This window comes from Labeo rohita, chromosome 3, assembly GCF_022985175.1.
Source record: "Labeo rohita strain BAU-BD-2019 chromosome 3, IGBB_LRoh.1.0, whole genome shotgun sequence".
Taxonomy (NCBI): Eukaryota; Metazoa; Chordata; class Actinopteri; order Cypriniformes; family Cyprinidae; genus Labeo; species Labeo rohita.
In genome coordinates this window covers 37716075-37732737 of record NC_066871.1, presented here as the reverse complement: position 1 = coordinate 37732737, position 16663 = coordinate 37716075, and the positions used below count along the sequence as shown (strand labels likewise).

At 35.3% G+C, this 16663-nt stretch overlaps 1 protein-coding gene across 3 annotated transcripts in view; it reads right to left on the bottom strand.

Annotated features, from left to right (window-relative positions):
• The window catches only part of cep112 (centrosomal protein 112), a 186593-nt gene that overhangs the window by 167551 nt on the left and 2379 nt on the right, over positions 1-16663 (bottom strand). For all 3 annotated transcript variants that reach the window (XM_051106590.1, XM_051106591.1, XM_051106592.1), the window contains exons 5-6: positions 5287-5374; positions 3439-3516 (exon numbers count right to left, since the gene is read on the bottom strand). In XM_051106590.1, the coding sequence (XP_050962547.1) occupies positions 3439-3516; positions 5287-5374 (166 nt within the window). The remainder of the gene's footprint in view (positions 1-3438; positions 3517-5286; positions 5375-16663) is intronic.

Here is a 16663-nt window from a genome sequence, read left to right as displayed (position 1 = left end):
GAGGCATTGTGTGCAGCGAGGCCATTTCCGTTTCTTTTTTAAAATGCCTTTTCCCTCCAGTGAGTTGGTCTTTTGTCAACATAACCCATAATCTGTAAGCAATGGGAATTTTTCCAGGACACACTCTCTGATGAGACTGTAGAAGACACGTCTCGACACATAATGAGACAGACCTTGATTGAAATATTATTCATAGTAAAGCTAATATTTTCTTTTTTACGGCACAGGATCAATCAATCAATAGGGGCTGTGACGGTGGCAGATTTTTTCCACCACGGTGGTAATGGACCAACTACCGTTGGTGGCGCGGTATATATGTAGTTTTGAAATAATAAAATGAGGCTCAAAAATTATTAACAATTTTATTTTTATTTATTTTAGTTATTTATTTCAGCCTACAAAACATTAAAGTAAATATCAAAGAAATGATACAGTTAAATAAGAAAGTAGCCAAAATAAGAACGGTAAATATTAAACATTTGTTGCATAAATTCGTAATAACCTCGCCCAACCCTTGTCCGACGGCTCATCAAAATTACGGGCCCAAGTCCAGTTTCATTTCTTTATAAAGGTCATTTAGCAATATGTTTGGAACATTTTTTGTTTGTTAGATTAAGGTTTTTGCTTTTTAAAGTACGAGGCAGGCAGTGAGTTGATCACAGCGTATGTTTGATCAATTTTGCCTTTTCAAATCATCATGACTTGCCTAAAATAAAATCTTCAAGCATATCACAATGTTATTTTAAACGTTTAAATTAGATAAACGCAAAAAAAAAAAAAAAAAAAAAAAAAAAAATACACCGTAATCTTAGTTCATAAAGGTAAATATATCATCTGGAACTGTAAAGGGTCTATTTTTATTTGCGTGCACTCACGATATCAACAAAATGTTGTGCAAGATGCGCTTTCTGATGTCTCTGTGTTGAACAGGAGCACTGCACAAAAATAAAACGAAACTTAGCGAATACTTGACTTACAGTCAGGATAAATATATCTATAGAAAGCTTTAAATTATTACTTTACTACTTTAAAACTAAAAAAATTCAAATTGAAAACAAAAACTCTTTCATTATAAAATCCGTAGAGATGCATTTCTCTCTAAAGGCGTGTCCAACGAGCAAATGGCGAGTCATCGTCATCTTTGCGACACTGGCTCAGAACACACTAGTTTATTAATAATTCATTGAAGTATCTTAAAGTTTTCTCATGTTCATGTAAAGCAAATTACCCCCTCAAATAGTTTACCACAATGCTTAATAAATAAACAAAGAAATAAATGAAGAAGAAGAAGAGGAAAAACTAGACCTATTGTTCATATATATAGTCGAAAAAGTTACCAAAATGTTTAAGTTGGCTGATTTTTAATCATTTTTTATGTCCTTTTTGTGTGAGTGTGTGTATTTGTGTATTGGTATAGCAAAACCACCATTTACTTATTTATTTATTTTTGTTTTTAATTATTATTTTTATGTTTCTTGGCGGCCAGTCAACTTTTGAGATTCTACTGGTTACAGATCTAGGGCTAGTAAAAACACAAGTTGTGAAAAGCCTACTTTATTCATATGTTTGGAGAAATTAACAAATGTAATATAAGCATAACAAATAATTCAAATGAACAGTACAGTTCATTTCTCCACCAGAGGGCCTGTGCCCAGCAGGGGGCAAACTTCCAAGGCAAACTGCTGCTTTAATTAATTTTAAGTTACCATAATGTCACGACGACCCAGTCAGCGTTTTTCAATCCACATTTATTAAGTGCTCACTACTCAAATGCAGCATGAACGTGATGTGGCTCTGAACTCGAAATGAATCATCAGGTCACAGCACCGGATAGCAGCAGCATGTTATCGCAGCAGTTTCCAGGCAGAACGAAGCGGTGCTGCGCTTCACGTCCACACATGATGCAGCTGTTGATTAGTCCAGCATCAGTGCCCACAGAACAGGGGCCCGGAGCCGCTGCAAACCTGCCCGCAAGTGCACATACTTATCTCAACACTCTACTCTCTGATAAGAGCAAAGTTCAGACTCTTGTTTTTCTGCATAAACTCTGTGATGAAACAAGCAGTCGGACGGTTTCGCAATCTGTGGGAAAGTCAGAAGTGGCTATTGAGAAAATCTGGAGCCCAACACAGTCCTATAAAGCTTCAAACGCTTTGATCCCAAGAACTCCACATGCCAACGTGTTGAGCAATCATTGCAGCACATTTTTCCTCCCACATGGTGTAGTCATCCACTGCAAACAATGCAATTATTATTTTTTTTTATTTATTTATACTTTTTTTTTTTTTTTTTAAAGATTAACCAAGAACCAAACCCAGGATACTGAGTGGGAAAAATGCTGAGAATTAACTGTGGCCACTGATAGTTTTTTTTTTTCTTTTCATAATCTGAAACATAATACAATTTATATTCCAATGTGACAAATATTTATAATGAAATTAACATCAAACACACAAAATGTGTGCAAACTGTATACATTTGGATTTGTGCTGAATAAGAGCCTACATTTATCTGTGTAGTGAATGGTAGTTTCAGTTTTATTGTTTTATTTTTATTTTATAATTGGTTAGTTTTATACTTTTTTCATTCCGGTTCCGTTCCGAACAAAATATGACTTATACAACTTATCAGTGTTTTTTTCCTCTCACCAATGCAATTTTAAACTGATGCAATAATTTTCTTTTTTAGAAAATACAGTATTTAGCAAACTTTACTGCAACTGTAATGAGGAAGCACAAGGCAAATAACTGACTTGTGAAAATTCTATAATTCTATAATAAGTCTAATTTACATAAAAAGCATGTGTGCAATTAATTGTGGCTTGTTTCAGACTTTTTTTGACAACGAAATAGATCAAAATCAGGCAATAGTGTTATGGTCAGACAATGCAAGTCGCTTAATATTAAGTCTTAAATCAATATTTAATTTACAAACTCCCTTAAAAATCATTAAAAGCTGTCACTGAACTTAGTTTATTGCGATCTCACAAAGTTCCATTATAATCAACGAAGCTCTCTTGGATCTCTTATTTACACTCTCTCTACACTTTGTTTATGAAAGGATTCGTTAGATATGTCTGTGATACATTACTCAACATTGCAAAAACATGTAGAAACCTTTGAAGCTCCCCTCACCGCAAACACATACATGCTGATCGGGTCACTTGCACATGGTGCTCCTGATTATTTTATCACAGTTTTCAGTCGCAAATGCAAATGAGTTTCATCATTGTTTCATGAACAAGGACAACATTAGTCATATTGTCTTCTCATTACTAAAATGATCATTCAAGTTGTCCATGACAGTCCAGATCAATTCTTTCTTGGCTCATTCACAGGAAATGTGAGCAGTCATAGCCACATTTTTAACAAATAGTTAGTTGGGGAGGAATACATAAAAATACAAAAAAAAATAAAAAATAAAAACATCTAACTTTACCCCAAGGTTCCAGCTGTTGAAGCGAGCCTCAAAGTCACTATCATCAGAGGAGATGGGCGGCCTCCTGTGTGCCTCCGCCTGGAGGAGAAACAGACAGTGAGGAACAAAGAAACGACAAACCATGTCCAGGGATGGAGAGCGTTCTGGGAAATATGAGTTATCCACCACAATGGGTTGAACTGAAGAGAATATAAAATCTGCTAGACAAGGGCAGAGATTAAGAATCCCCAATTTACAAATTCTCAACTTATGATAATTACATTATAATGTAACATTCTGCAATAAGTAACATATATGTGACCCTGGGCCACAAAATCAGTCATAAGGATACATTTTTTGAAATTGAGATTTATACATCACCTGAAACCTGAATAAATATGCTTGCCATTGATGTATGGTTTAGGATAGGATACAACTGTTTAAAAATCTGGAATCTGAGAGTACCAAAAAAACAAAAATTATAAATAAAAAATAAATAAATAAATTGAAAATTGCCACTGAAGTTGTCCAGTGAAGTTCTTAACAATGCATATTACTAATTAAAAATAAGGTTTTTATAAATTTACGGTAGGAAATTTATAAAATGTCCTAATGGAAAATGATCTTTACTTCATATCCTAATGATTTTTGGCATAAAAGAAAAACCAATAATTTTGACCCACACAATGTATTGTTGGCTATTGCTACAAATATACCTGTGCTACTTATGACTGGTTTTGTGGTCCAGAATCACATATAGGATAACGTGACTTAAACCAACACCTCTTTTTATCATCTGGTTGCATAGCAAATAACAGATTTTGCCCATAAACATCATATCACAAGATACTGAAGATACTGAATACTCAATATTTTGAATATTCGTCAAGAGATATGAAGGTACTGTATAAATCACCAGAGAGAATTATAAAATTGTTCTAAACACTAAACTTTTTTTCTGATGTTATATATACACATAAAAAAAATTATGAAAAATATATTTTTTTGATTTTTCATACAGGAAAGAGAAAGCGCGAGAGAGACAGAGATCAAGTAACAGAGAGGGCTGGAGATATGGACATACTCCCCTCATGGCACACCAGATGTTTGACTTTTCCACATTATTTCTGCTTTTCCCTTCACATGCAGTAAATTCCTGCGAAGCATCACATGACATATCGCTCCTCTTTGTTTTCAGGCATTGCTCTTTTGTCAGGAGATTCCAGCTCTTTAAGAGCTCTATATATTTTGAATGTTACCAGGGAACTGTTGCTTCAAGTTCACTTTCCTGAGTTCAGCTTTGCCTCATCAGGAAAAAGAAAGCAAGGAAATGTCTAATAAAGCTTGATTCTTATGAAGTACATGGATACTGTTAAAGATTAATAGGACTGTGGGAAGGAGCAAATAACTCACATTACAGAAAGTTGTCAGAATCCAAATATCAGATAAAAACTGGTACACATGGGAACTTTCCTTGTTATATCTGAAAGCTATAAGAACTTGTGCAAAAGCTGAGTTAAGTTTTTAACCCAAGAATTGATTGATTCCATTGGCTAGTTGGTGAAACAACTCAATACAAACACCTGTGAGGAGAAGTATTGTGGTCGTGGCCTTAGGGCCAGGTTGGTTTCAAACTTTTATTCTAGGGCTGCACAATAAATCGCACGCGATTGTCAGGCGTGTTAAGTCAGTAAAGCCGACGGTACTTTGATTAGTAGTAAATCTCCATCACGTGCATTCAGCTGGAGCCGCAATTAATACACAGAGCTGTAAATCACTGACAAGCTAGGCTACGCAGCCCTATTTTATTCACAAAACTGGATAAGTCAATCTGGATAAGCTGAATTAACTACAGTTTTAAGTTCTCACCATCTTGCCATCATCCTTGACATCACGTTTGACGGGACTTGAGGACAGGGGTCTGGTTGGTGACTTATCGCCAAACAAATTCCTCTTCCTGTGGAAGAGAAAAGACTTCAGATCACTCTCACATCCTTTTTAAACACAATCCACACATTAACTGGCATCAGTGTGTTGGCACCAATAGCCTTGTAGTAGGGTTGCATGATAAATCGAAATGAAATCGCAATCAAAAATCATTTCAAAATCATCCTACATCACTGCAGAAGTTCTGACCCAGTCTTCGCAAAGTGAACATGCAAAGAAGATCAAACACCCTTAACAAAAAAAAATTTGGAAGTTCAAACTTGGGGCACCATATCAGTCCATTACATGGAGAAAAATCATGAAATGTTTTCCTCAAAAAACACCATTTCTTTATGACTGAAGAAAGAAAGACATGAACATCTTAGATGACAAGGGGGTGAGTACATTATCTGTAAATTGCTGTTCTGGACTTATCCTTTAATCAAAATCTGCGATTGTCATGCGTATCTTTCAGTGAATCATGGTTCTGTGATCAGCAGTAAATCTCCATCCGAAGGCCAGAGGGCGCTCTTGCATGGAAACTCCAAATACGCCCGAAGGAGACACGATCACTGCAGCTGAATAAACAGAAGTTTTAACTGCTTTCATTGATTCAGCGTGACAAATAAACGCATGACTACGACAATATACTGTATGGTTTATCTGAGCTCTTCTTATTATAATTTTCCTGATAACAGTATATAACAATGCAATGCAATCACTGCTTAGAATACTATGAACACCATTCCTCCCTTATTCTGGGTAAAAAGCCACATCATCTCACAGAAGGATTTATGTCAAACACTCGACTGATGATATGAAGTGAGTTTGGAGTAAAAACGTTACTAAATGTGGTATTTTCACGTGCTTTCAGATGTAGCAGCATTTACTACATAGAGCAGTAATTCACTGAGGAGCTACGCAAAAAGCTGTCATTATCGTGAATGATTACATAATCGCTTGATTATATTGTCTGCGATAATGAACGTGATTTAGTGTTGCTTTTCAGTGAACTACGGCTCTGTGTACTAAATGCCTACCTTGTAGGCAGCGCACCGACATACAGCACCGTTGCGCTATGGGCGTCCCGAGTTCGAATCCCGACTCGAAGACCTTTCCCGATCCCGCACCCCTCTCTCTCCCACTTCGCTTCTTGTCAACTCTGATCTGTCCTATCATAATAAGGTAAAAATGCCCAAAAAACAAAAAACAAAACTGCATTAGTGTTAACTCCCTTACAGTAAATCATAGAAGTACCTACTGTATACAACATTTTAAAATCCACACGCACAAAAATCTAGATGCTTAAGTCTTTTCCGTGTTGCCTGGGTCTCCATTAGCACATTCACAGGCATGCAGGGAAGCATAAAAAAGCTTCTTTTATACATGTGATGGAAAAATTGCATCATTTTCTACACTCATTCATTCATTCATTCATTCATTCATCTTCTACACATCCAAAACACATATGGTCCATGGTTCCTAGCGCTTGTAGTTCCCAGCAGACTTGGCACACTCTCATGTCTGTTGGGGGCATTTATTACAGTATATCATTTCCAGTTCATTGATATTTATGATCTCTTTCTTTGCCCGGATAATTCCAGTTTGATCAACTATGCTGGGGCCACCAACAGCAACTTCAAAGGCTGAAACCCGTCTGACTAGATGTCGCTGATTTCAACAGCCATGACACATTTGTTTCATGGGCAAATTAAGAACGTGTTCTCGAGCTAATTATGAATGCTTAACGCAAATCTCAACTAATTAAACTAATCCCCCCGTTAGTCAAATGATGAAGAGAGGGAGAATATGATGACTATATGAAAGTCTCGACAAGTATTTGGAGACACGTACACCCTCTTTTTTTTTTTTTTTACATTTTCTTTTTTCTGTGGTATCGTTTGGATTTACTATTAAGCTCTAGCCTAAAATACACATCAGTTTTTAAAGCACTTCTGATTCTTAATACTGTGCTGTTACCTGAATGATCCACAGCTGTTTTGTTTTGTTTAGTGAGAGTTGTTCATGAGTCCCTTGTTTGTCCTGAACAGTTAAAACTGTCCACTGTTCTTCATAAAAATTCCCACAAATTCTTTGGTTTTTCAGCATTTTTGTGTATTTAAACCCTTTCCAGCAATGCCTTTATGATTTTGAGATCCATCTTTTCACACTGAGGACAACTCATATGCAACTATTACAGAAGTTGCAAACACTCACTAATGCTTAAGAAGGAAACACAATGCATTAGGGGCCAGGGTGTGAAAACTTTTTGAATTTGATAATCAGGGTAAATGTAACTTATTGCGTCTTCTGGGAAACATGTAAGTATTTTCTGTAGCGGTTGAAGGGCAGTACTAAATGAAAAATATGATATTTAGACAAAATAAGAAAAATGTACACATCTTCATTCTGTGCATCAGTGAGCATTTGAACCTTCTGTAATAGTTGCATATGAGTCTCTAAGTTGTCCTCAGTTTGAAAAGATGGATCTCAAAATCATACAGACATTGTTGGAAAGGGTTCAAATACACAAAAATGCTAAAAAAAAAAGAATTTATTTTTTTCTAAAGAACAGTGGGCAGTTTAACTGTTCAGGACAAGAGACAAACAAGGGACTCATGAACAACTATCACTAGACCAAAAAAAACAGCTGTGGATCATTCAGGTAACAACACAGTATTACGAATCAAGCACATGTAAACTTTTGAATGGGGTCGTTTTTATAAATTCAACTTCTATTTTCTCTTGTGGATTATATGTAAACATCTTTTATGTGAAATATCTTATTCAGGCCAGTACTAAATAAAAAAATATGTATTTTGTATGATCCCTCTTATTTTGGTAAAATAATTAACATTTTGTAGATTCTGGAAGGTGTATGTAAACTTTTGTCCTCAAATGTATGTTCATGCAAACAACTTAAGCAGTGAAAATGATTTACATTAAAACAGAAAAAAAAAACACAAACGAAAAAAAAAATTACTCTCAATTCATGAGTCACAGACTTCAGCCAAACTGGCCAAAAAAAAAAAGTCAAGAAACTGCAATTTAAAGGAATTTAACATAGGTAATGGCATTCAGGGAAATGCAATGTTCTTCCACAAAATGAAAGTTGCACGACAAGTATTTAGTATGATTAAATATATACTAATCAAATGAAAATCATCTGTTTATCTGAAAAAAAAAAAAAACCTTGACAAACGTACCTTTATATAATGCTTTATACAATACAGTTTGTTTCAAAGTAGCTTTACAGTGCTAAACAGAAACAAATAGTGTCAATAATGCAAACTAAATCCAATTTTGTTGCAAACTGCAGTTATAGGAATTTCTGAATTGAACTGTAAAGTATTTAAAACTCAATTCAAATCTGAACAATGCACTGGCCAAACACTGGCCAAGGCCATGTGAGTCTGGCTGCAGCATGTTGGAAGTTACGTCAGTCAACAAAAACATCATCTTCACAGCGCTAAATGTCACTCACTGAGGGAAAGCAACTTGTAACAATTAATGGTGCATTCACACGGGCCGTCGGCGTTAACACTTCTGATTTACTTTGAACGGGTGACATCATGCATTACCATTACAGAACTGTGTAACTGAATTGTGGATTCGTTGCGTCACGCCACAGGCGTTAGTTGCAGCAGAATATTTTTTTTTTCAACTTTAAGCGCCAATGCAGGCGTCAGCCAATCAGATTGTCTAATGCAAATGCCCTAGCACAGGTGCTAGTCAATCGTTTTCATGCAACACCAGAAACGTAATGTGATTGGCTGCTGTCACTATGATGGTCGCTTTAAACGCCCTTAATCAAGCGTTAACATTGATGCCCCGTGTAAATGTACGGTAAATGAACCTTACGACTCAAAAAATTGGATAGTGTAACGCTGCCTTAAGGAAACATTCTCCAGTCATCTGACATACTATCTTTAACATACCATGATTTGACATGCAGCCATCCTAGTCTCACAAATTATACATTACAAAAGTAAACTGGGATGCAACCATTTACATAAGCTGTAGTGCAGCATGCCAACCAGATGGGGGCTAAAAAGAAACAATATATACACATATATAAGGCTCTATGTTAGCACACTACATCAAAGAACATATCTAAAAGGGCACAGCAGCTAAATCTGCTGGACTGCATGCATACTACACACACACACACACAAACACACACATACACACAGTCTACCTTCCCTTTGAGCTGTCAGATGAGGGCCAGCCATTGTGATTGGCGCCTGGCCGTTAACAGGTGGATGGGGATAATTGAATCAGATGAGAGTGTGGGATCAAAGAGCTGTGGGGGTAGATCGTGGAGGTGCTGCTGCCCCGCGGCCTGATTAAAGCCCCCGTGTCCTGACCTGCAGCTGCTCAGAAGGGCCTCGGTCTCAGGGACACGTCCTCATCCACACCACTTAAAATACAAGGCCAAAGCATTCATGCGTACTTGTCTCAAACCTTGGACTCAGGAACACATCTGACGTCTCTTATAGCCGCCACTGCCGCTGTCGCATTTGGAGACTCTGGCTAATGTTTTCGGTGAACACATAAAACCCAGACAGACAGATTGGAAGGTTCACATAAGGAAACTATGGCAACTAGGTCTTTAAATGATCTGAACAACATCCCAGTGGCCAAAAGGGCGTTGTTATGCATTGTTAGGGTGTTCTGAGTGGTTGCTATGGTGCTGCTAGTAAGCTACGCATGTGTTCCGATTAGTTGTAAAAGCATTACTAGGCTATTGGTAGTGTGTTCTGGGTAGGGTTGGGTATCAAGAACCAGTGCCATTTTAGAATCGGTTCCAATTAAAATGTGATTTTAAAGTTTAAAATCAAACGATTTACGCACAGGAAGAAAAGAAGTTGCGCACTGTTTGTATGCAGCGCACATATCTGAAGTGCGAGCACAGTGAACAGCGGTCCCGGTGCAGGTTTCCGGCCTGTTCACTGTTTCCACTGCCGAAAGGTCATTCCGGGCCAGATCTGACTTCTCTTTGACATTTACCGCCCAATATGCACAAAAATTCATCAGTATATCATCATAAACACAGCCTTTTTTTGTTGAAAGTGAAAGTGAAAGTAAACAGACGATAAAGAAAACGCATGTGTAACAGTATTTTTTTAGATCTGCGTGCTTTCAGTCAACAAAAACATCATCTTCACAGCATTAAATGTCACTCACTGAGAGAAAGCAGCTTAACTAATGGTGCATTCACATGGGGTGTCAGCATTAACACTTCTGATTTACTTTGAACAGGTGACATCATGAATTACCATGACAGAATTGTGTAACTGAATTGTGGATTCGTTGCATCACGCCCCAGGCGTTAGTTGCAGCAGAAGTTGATTTTTTTTTTTTCAACTTTAAGCGCCAACGCAGGCGACAGCCAATCAGATCGTCTAATGCAAATACCCTAGCACAGGCGCTAGTCAATCGTTTTCATGCAACACCAGAAACGTAATGTGATTGGCTTCTGTCATTATGATGGTCGCTTCAAACGCCCTTCATCAAGCGTCAACATAAGGAAATTATGGCAACTAGGTCTTTAAATGATCTGAACAACATCTGCATGCTTTCGGTGTTAAAGAGACAGCAGCCTAATAAACATGCTGCCTGTCATTAATGTTAATCCAAGAACAAAGACATCATTAACTGATCTTGACTGAATATCTTTCGTAACTTTAATGAGGATTAATCTATATTTTATTAACAGTGTTCTTAAACTTTTGATATAAATTTCTGTACCTGCAATTTATTCAGTCGTATTTATTTATGCTATTGCTAAATAATTAGCTTGTTCCTATTTTATTACTGACCATTTAATTGTCTTTAACAATTTAATGTTTGAAATTTATATTAGTCCAGTTGTTTTTGCTGTGGTATTTTTTTGTTCTGTAGGCTGTAGGCTGCTGATTTTTACTTACTGTAGGCTGTAGGCTGCTGATTTTTACTTACATTATTCAGCTGCAACAGAAAGCTTTGTAAAAATACAGAATAAAAATGTCTGACTTAATTTTGATCGACTTTTTTTATGTTATTGGAATCAAAACTAGGAATCGCTAGGAGTCGGAATCGATAAACAGAACCGGAATCAATAAATTTCAAACGATACCCAACCCTAGTTCTGGGTGGTCAGTAAAGGTGTGGTCACATTAGCAAAATTTGGTAAAAAAAGGCCCACTGTCTAATGTCAGTAGTGTAGCGATATCTGAAGCACAGCTCACACAGAAGTTACTTTCAAACCAAGCAGCTGTTTGTTGGTCAATGTGGTGATTTTGCGTGACCCAATGAATGCAATGCAAAACAGTGTGGGAAAATTTTTTGCCCTCATGCATATTTCCAGATTTCCTATTAAAATGACTATAGAAATTTGTGAAATAGCAAATGTGACCACACATTAAGGCACTGGTGTCGTAGCTGGTTTTCCAGGGTAGTGCTATAAGTTTAAGTGCTTTTTAGTAATTGTTTGTATGCTGCTAGTGTATATGGGGATTAATATTTTTATACAAACAATGAAATTACTTAAATTAAAAAAACTGACTGTTTACTATTGTCCTGTACTGTACTATTACTTAAAGACACTTCAAGAGCCAAAGTTAAGTGAAGATCGCCATCAGGTGGACAAACATGGAACTGTTCAAACTACTCTGTGCCATTACTTTCATGACAACAGATGATATTTAAACTTACGTAATATGAGAAAAAAAACCACAAAATATAAAATCACCTTATTTGCAGAATTAAATTTGTAATTATTTAATATTTTTAATCCTTATAATTTAATTTCAAATAGAAGTACTTCACTTTTTTTTTCTAAATTATTCCAAATATATATATATTTGCTTAAGATGCAACTATTTGAAAATTTGGAATTTGAGGGTGGAAAAAAAATCAAAATACTGAGAAAATTGCCTTTAAAGTTGTCCAAATGAAGTTCTCAGCAATGCATGTTACTAATCAAAAATTAAGTTTTGATTTATTTACAGTAGGAAATTTACAAAATATCTTCATGGAACATGATCTTTACTTAATATCCTAATGATTTTGGCATAAAAGAAAAATCGATAAATTTGACCCGTCCAATGTATTTTTGGCTATTGCTAAAAATATACCCCTGCAACATAAGACTGGTTTTGTGGTCCAGGGTCACATATGGCTTTACAACAGACTACTGGCAATACGGTGATGATATACTCATTGCCATGAAAACAATGCAAAAAGGTCTTAAATGCCCTAAAATAGGATTTTTTTAAAGAAAATATATTTGTTTTGTTTTTGTTAGTCACCCAATTTAGAATTTTCATTTTTCACATTTCATTTCACATTAGTAATCTGCAATGTACAGGCAGAAATAAGGAAATAAAGTCTGAAAAGCACAAAACATCAAACTTTATGGCTTAAAGAAGCATGTCCAACTCCTAAAAAAACATCACCACTTGTGTTTCAAATGTAATATACAGACATAGCGATTATACACAAAAGCAGTAAAACTTCAAACAATGTTCAATAGCAACGGATTAAAGACAATAAAGAAAAAGGAACGAAAAAAAGAGACTCCCATGACAATTGTTTTCACCCATGAAAACCACAAAAGGAGAAGAACTGTTATATCATCACCTGACTGACTGACTGAAAGCAAACACAGCCACATCAGAGAAGAGCCGAAAGCTCAAAGCTTTAATCTGATCTAAATGAGAGCGACACATAAAAGACACGGCTGCAATTTTCTCCAGCAGGACTTGAGTCTGTGATCTAAATGCCTTTAATGGTCTTCTCCAAATTTAAGCACTGAAGCACAAGTCCAGGCTTTCAAGCAGATGGACTTCCTCTATCTTCTGACTGCTTCAATTGAAAGATCTCTAATTTCAGAAGAAGCAGTTTAATCTTCAGCTGTAAGGGTCAATGGACTCTTTGAGTCATGACTTGAAAGTGCAGAAAAACACAGGCCTGGCATTGCCAAACACTCATTTGTGTGGCTAAACACAAGCATGTGTCTTTCCCAATGATTTTGTCTTGCATAGTTGAGGTTAAAAGGCCTGTTCACACCAAGAGCGACACGACAAAACAACAGCAATCTCATCCAAAACCTAGTTTTAAACTATCTACAAAATGCACAAGATCTAAAAATAAAACATGCAATTTTTATCACTATGATTATTGTAGTTTTACTGTTGTATTATTACACATACTGGTGTGCGATAAAAACGCTGTGTATAAAGTATAGCCTACACTGTAAACATCTAATTTTTTTAGGCTTATGTTTAATGTAACAAACCTATTTAAAAATTGTTTTGGACACATAACTATTATGTTGAGAGAAAATTATTATATTGTAAATACTGTTTCACTTATGCTGCAAGGTTTTAGTGTGTTCATAATGTCAAAATTTGTAGTACATTGATATATGAAAGAAAGATAGGAGCTCAAGATAAAATTAAAACATTATCAACATTTTATTACAATAATAATGTAATACTTGTCACATCATGTGCAGTTATTACATTATTCCTTAATGCGAAGTGGAGTGTATGAAACAGTCTTACAAGACAGAGCTCAAAGGAGCACTTTGTGATTCTTGGCTCTAGCTTCCAAGATAAAGTGAGTTTCAGAGAATGCTTTTATCTTCAGCAAATAACATTACTAAAGACCAGCCAGATCACCACTGAACTGAACACTGCAGTGGAGGAGAACTTAAAGAACATTGTGTTTTCATAATACATCCCACTGGCACTAAATTTATTCATCCAAGTACTTTTCTCTTCTGGGACAAGATTACTTGTGTTCCTGAAGACTTGTTCACACCTACAGCAACTTGGAGTAACCTGAACTCATTTATTTTCAGTGAGAGTTGGTGACTTCTGGCAACAAATGGAATGGATTCTCACATGTCAACATGGAGCAATGACATACTGGTGTGAATGGGGCTACAGAGCTATTGGCTAAAGGGAAAAGACATAGGAGGACATTGGCTCTATAGTCAACAATGAGAGACAACACTGCCACTCATTTTTAGGAAGGAAAACATATAGCTAAAGCTCAGTAGGAGTCGTAAGTGACAGTTTAATGGGATTTTGTCAGAGAGAACAGGAAGGTCGTTGACAGTGGGGCTGGGCATGTGTAGAGCTTTGTGAATGACAGGTGTTCCACTTCATAGGAAATCTGCAGAGCTTTTTTGTGGAGTTTTGAGGGCACCGCTTCTGCATGAAGCTACTTATCAGTGCAGTGAACAAACACAGATGAACATAAAAGTGCTGTGAGAGTGTCGACTGAGCGTGCGACTATTTCATTTTCTACAGGCCCGGTTTTAATGAAGCCATCATGAGTCCTTGTGGAAAGCTCCGAATTAAAGTGACTTCTCACCCAAAAAAAAAAAAAAAAAATTATGTCATTCCAAACCTGTTTGACTTTCTTTCTTGTGAGGAACATAATAAAGATATTTTGAAATTTTTGTTTGTTTTGTGTCCATGCTGTGAAAGGGCAATAATATTATGATTTTATTAATTTTGGTGTAAGTAATTTTATACTATGGTAATTGTATACAGTTGAGCTAGAAAGCTTGTCAATGTTCTGCATTTCTACATAAATTTGACCAACATGAAGATCAGATCTTCATCTAATATGGGAAACCTTAGACCTTGATGAAATGTTGCTCTTATTACAATGACTCTCTGAAATATTTTAGCTGCTGCATTTGGTGGTTAAATACAGTATATTTGTATGAGCCCTAAATGATTTCAAACTATCGTGAGCTACTGGTAAACAGTTTCCTCCATATAAATTTACATATAATTTTTTTTTCTTAAATAATTATTATAATATAGATAATAATAATTGTTAATAATAATAATAATATATTGTCATGAGTTTAACATTGGATTTAATCATTTATTTATTAAATGGGAAAGAAGTAATTACCAAATGATTGGCTTCATGCTGGTGTCACCCTAAAAGGGTTTATTTTGCAATAATTACTGGCTGAATGTACATTACACTACAAAGCTATTAGACATCTTTTATAGTAGCCAAATGCATAAAAAAATAATACTGTAAAATATTATTACAATACAAATAGCTGTTTACTATTTAAATTTATTTTATAAATGTAATCGGTCACACTTCATTTTAAGGTCCAGTTCTCGCTATTAACAAACCATTAACTACAGCTTTTGCCTCAATAAACTCCTAATTGGTTGCTTATTAATAGTTAGTAAGGTAATTGTTAAATTCTGGTTTTGGGTACGATTAGAGATGTAGAATAAGGTCATGCAGAATAGTACTAATAAGCAGCCGATATGTTAATAATAGGCATGCTAATAAGTGACTAGTTAATAGTTACCAATAGTTAATAGTTACCATGTAATCTTTACCTGTGATGCAAAGCTGAATTTTTAGAATCATTACTGCAGTCTCCAGTGTCACAACATGATCATTCAGAAATCATTCTAATATGCAGATCTGCTGCTCAAAAAACATTTCTTATTATTATTAATGTTAAAAATTTTGGTAACACTACAATAAGGTGAATTAGTTAAAATTAGGTTATGTATTAACTAACATGAACAACACATTTATAAGAGTATTTATTCACCTTTGTTAATGTTAAGTTAATAAAACTATAGTCATTCATTGTTTGTTCATGTTAGTTCACAATGCATTAACTAATGTTAACAAACACAACTTTTGATTTGAATAATGCATTAGTAAATGTTGAAATAAACATTAACAATGATTAATAAATAAATAAGAGTTATTCATTCTTAGTTCAATTTGCTGATTGTTAGTAGTTAGTAAGGTAGTTGTTAAGTTCAGGTATTGGGTAAGACTATGGATGTAGAATATAGTCATACAGAATATGTGCTTTATAAGTACTAATAAATAGCCAATAAGTTATGAATAGGCATGCTAATAAGCAACTACTTAATAGTGAGAATTGTTTCCTATACTAAAGTGTTACTGAAAATGTAATTATTAATAGAAAAACAAATATTTTAAGTAGAAATCTTTGGTAATATTATAAATGTTCTTACTATCATTTTTGATTAACTTTACATATGCTTTCTCAATAAATGCATTCATTTCTGTAAAAAAACAAAAAAAACAACAAAACCCTTCAAACTTTTCAGAAATTGAAATCATTTAAAGCATCTATATAAAATGGTAACTTTAAAGGTCCAATGAAGTGCTCTGAAATACACGTTTCAACAGAAACAGGAAGACAGGGCAGGTCATAGCAAGCAGCCCCGTCCCTTTTTTAAATAGTCAGTAGCATTTTGTTTATATCACAGCTTTAGCCAGAGCCGTTGAGCTCTTTAAA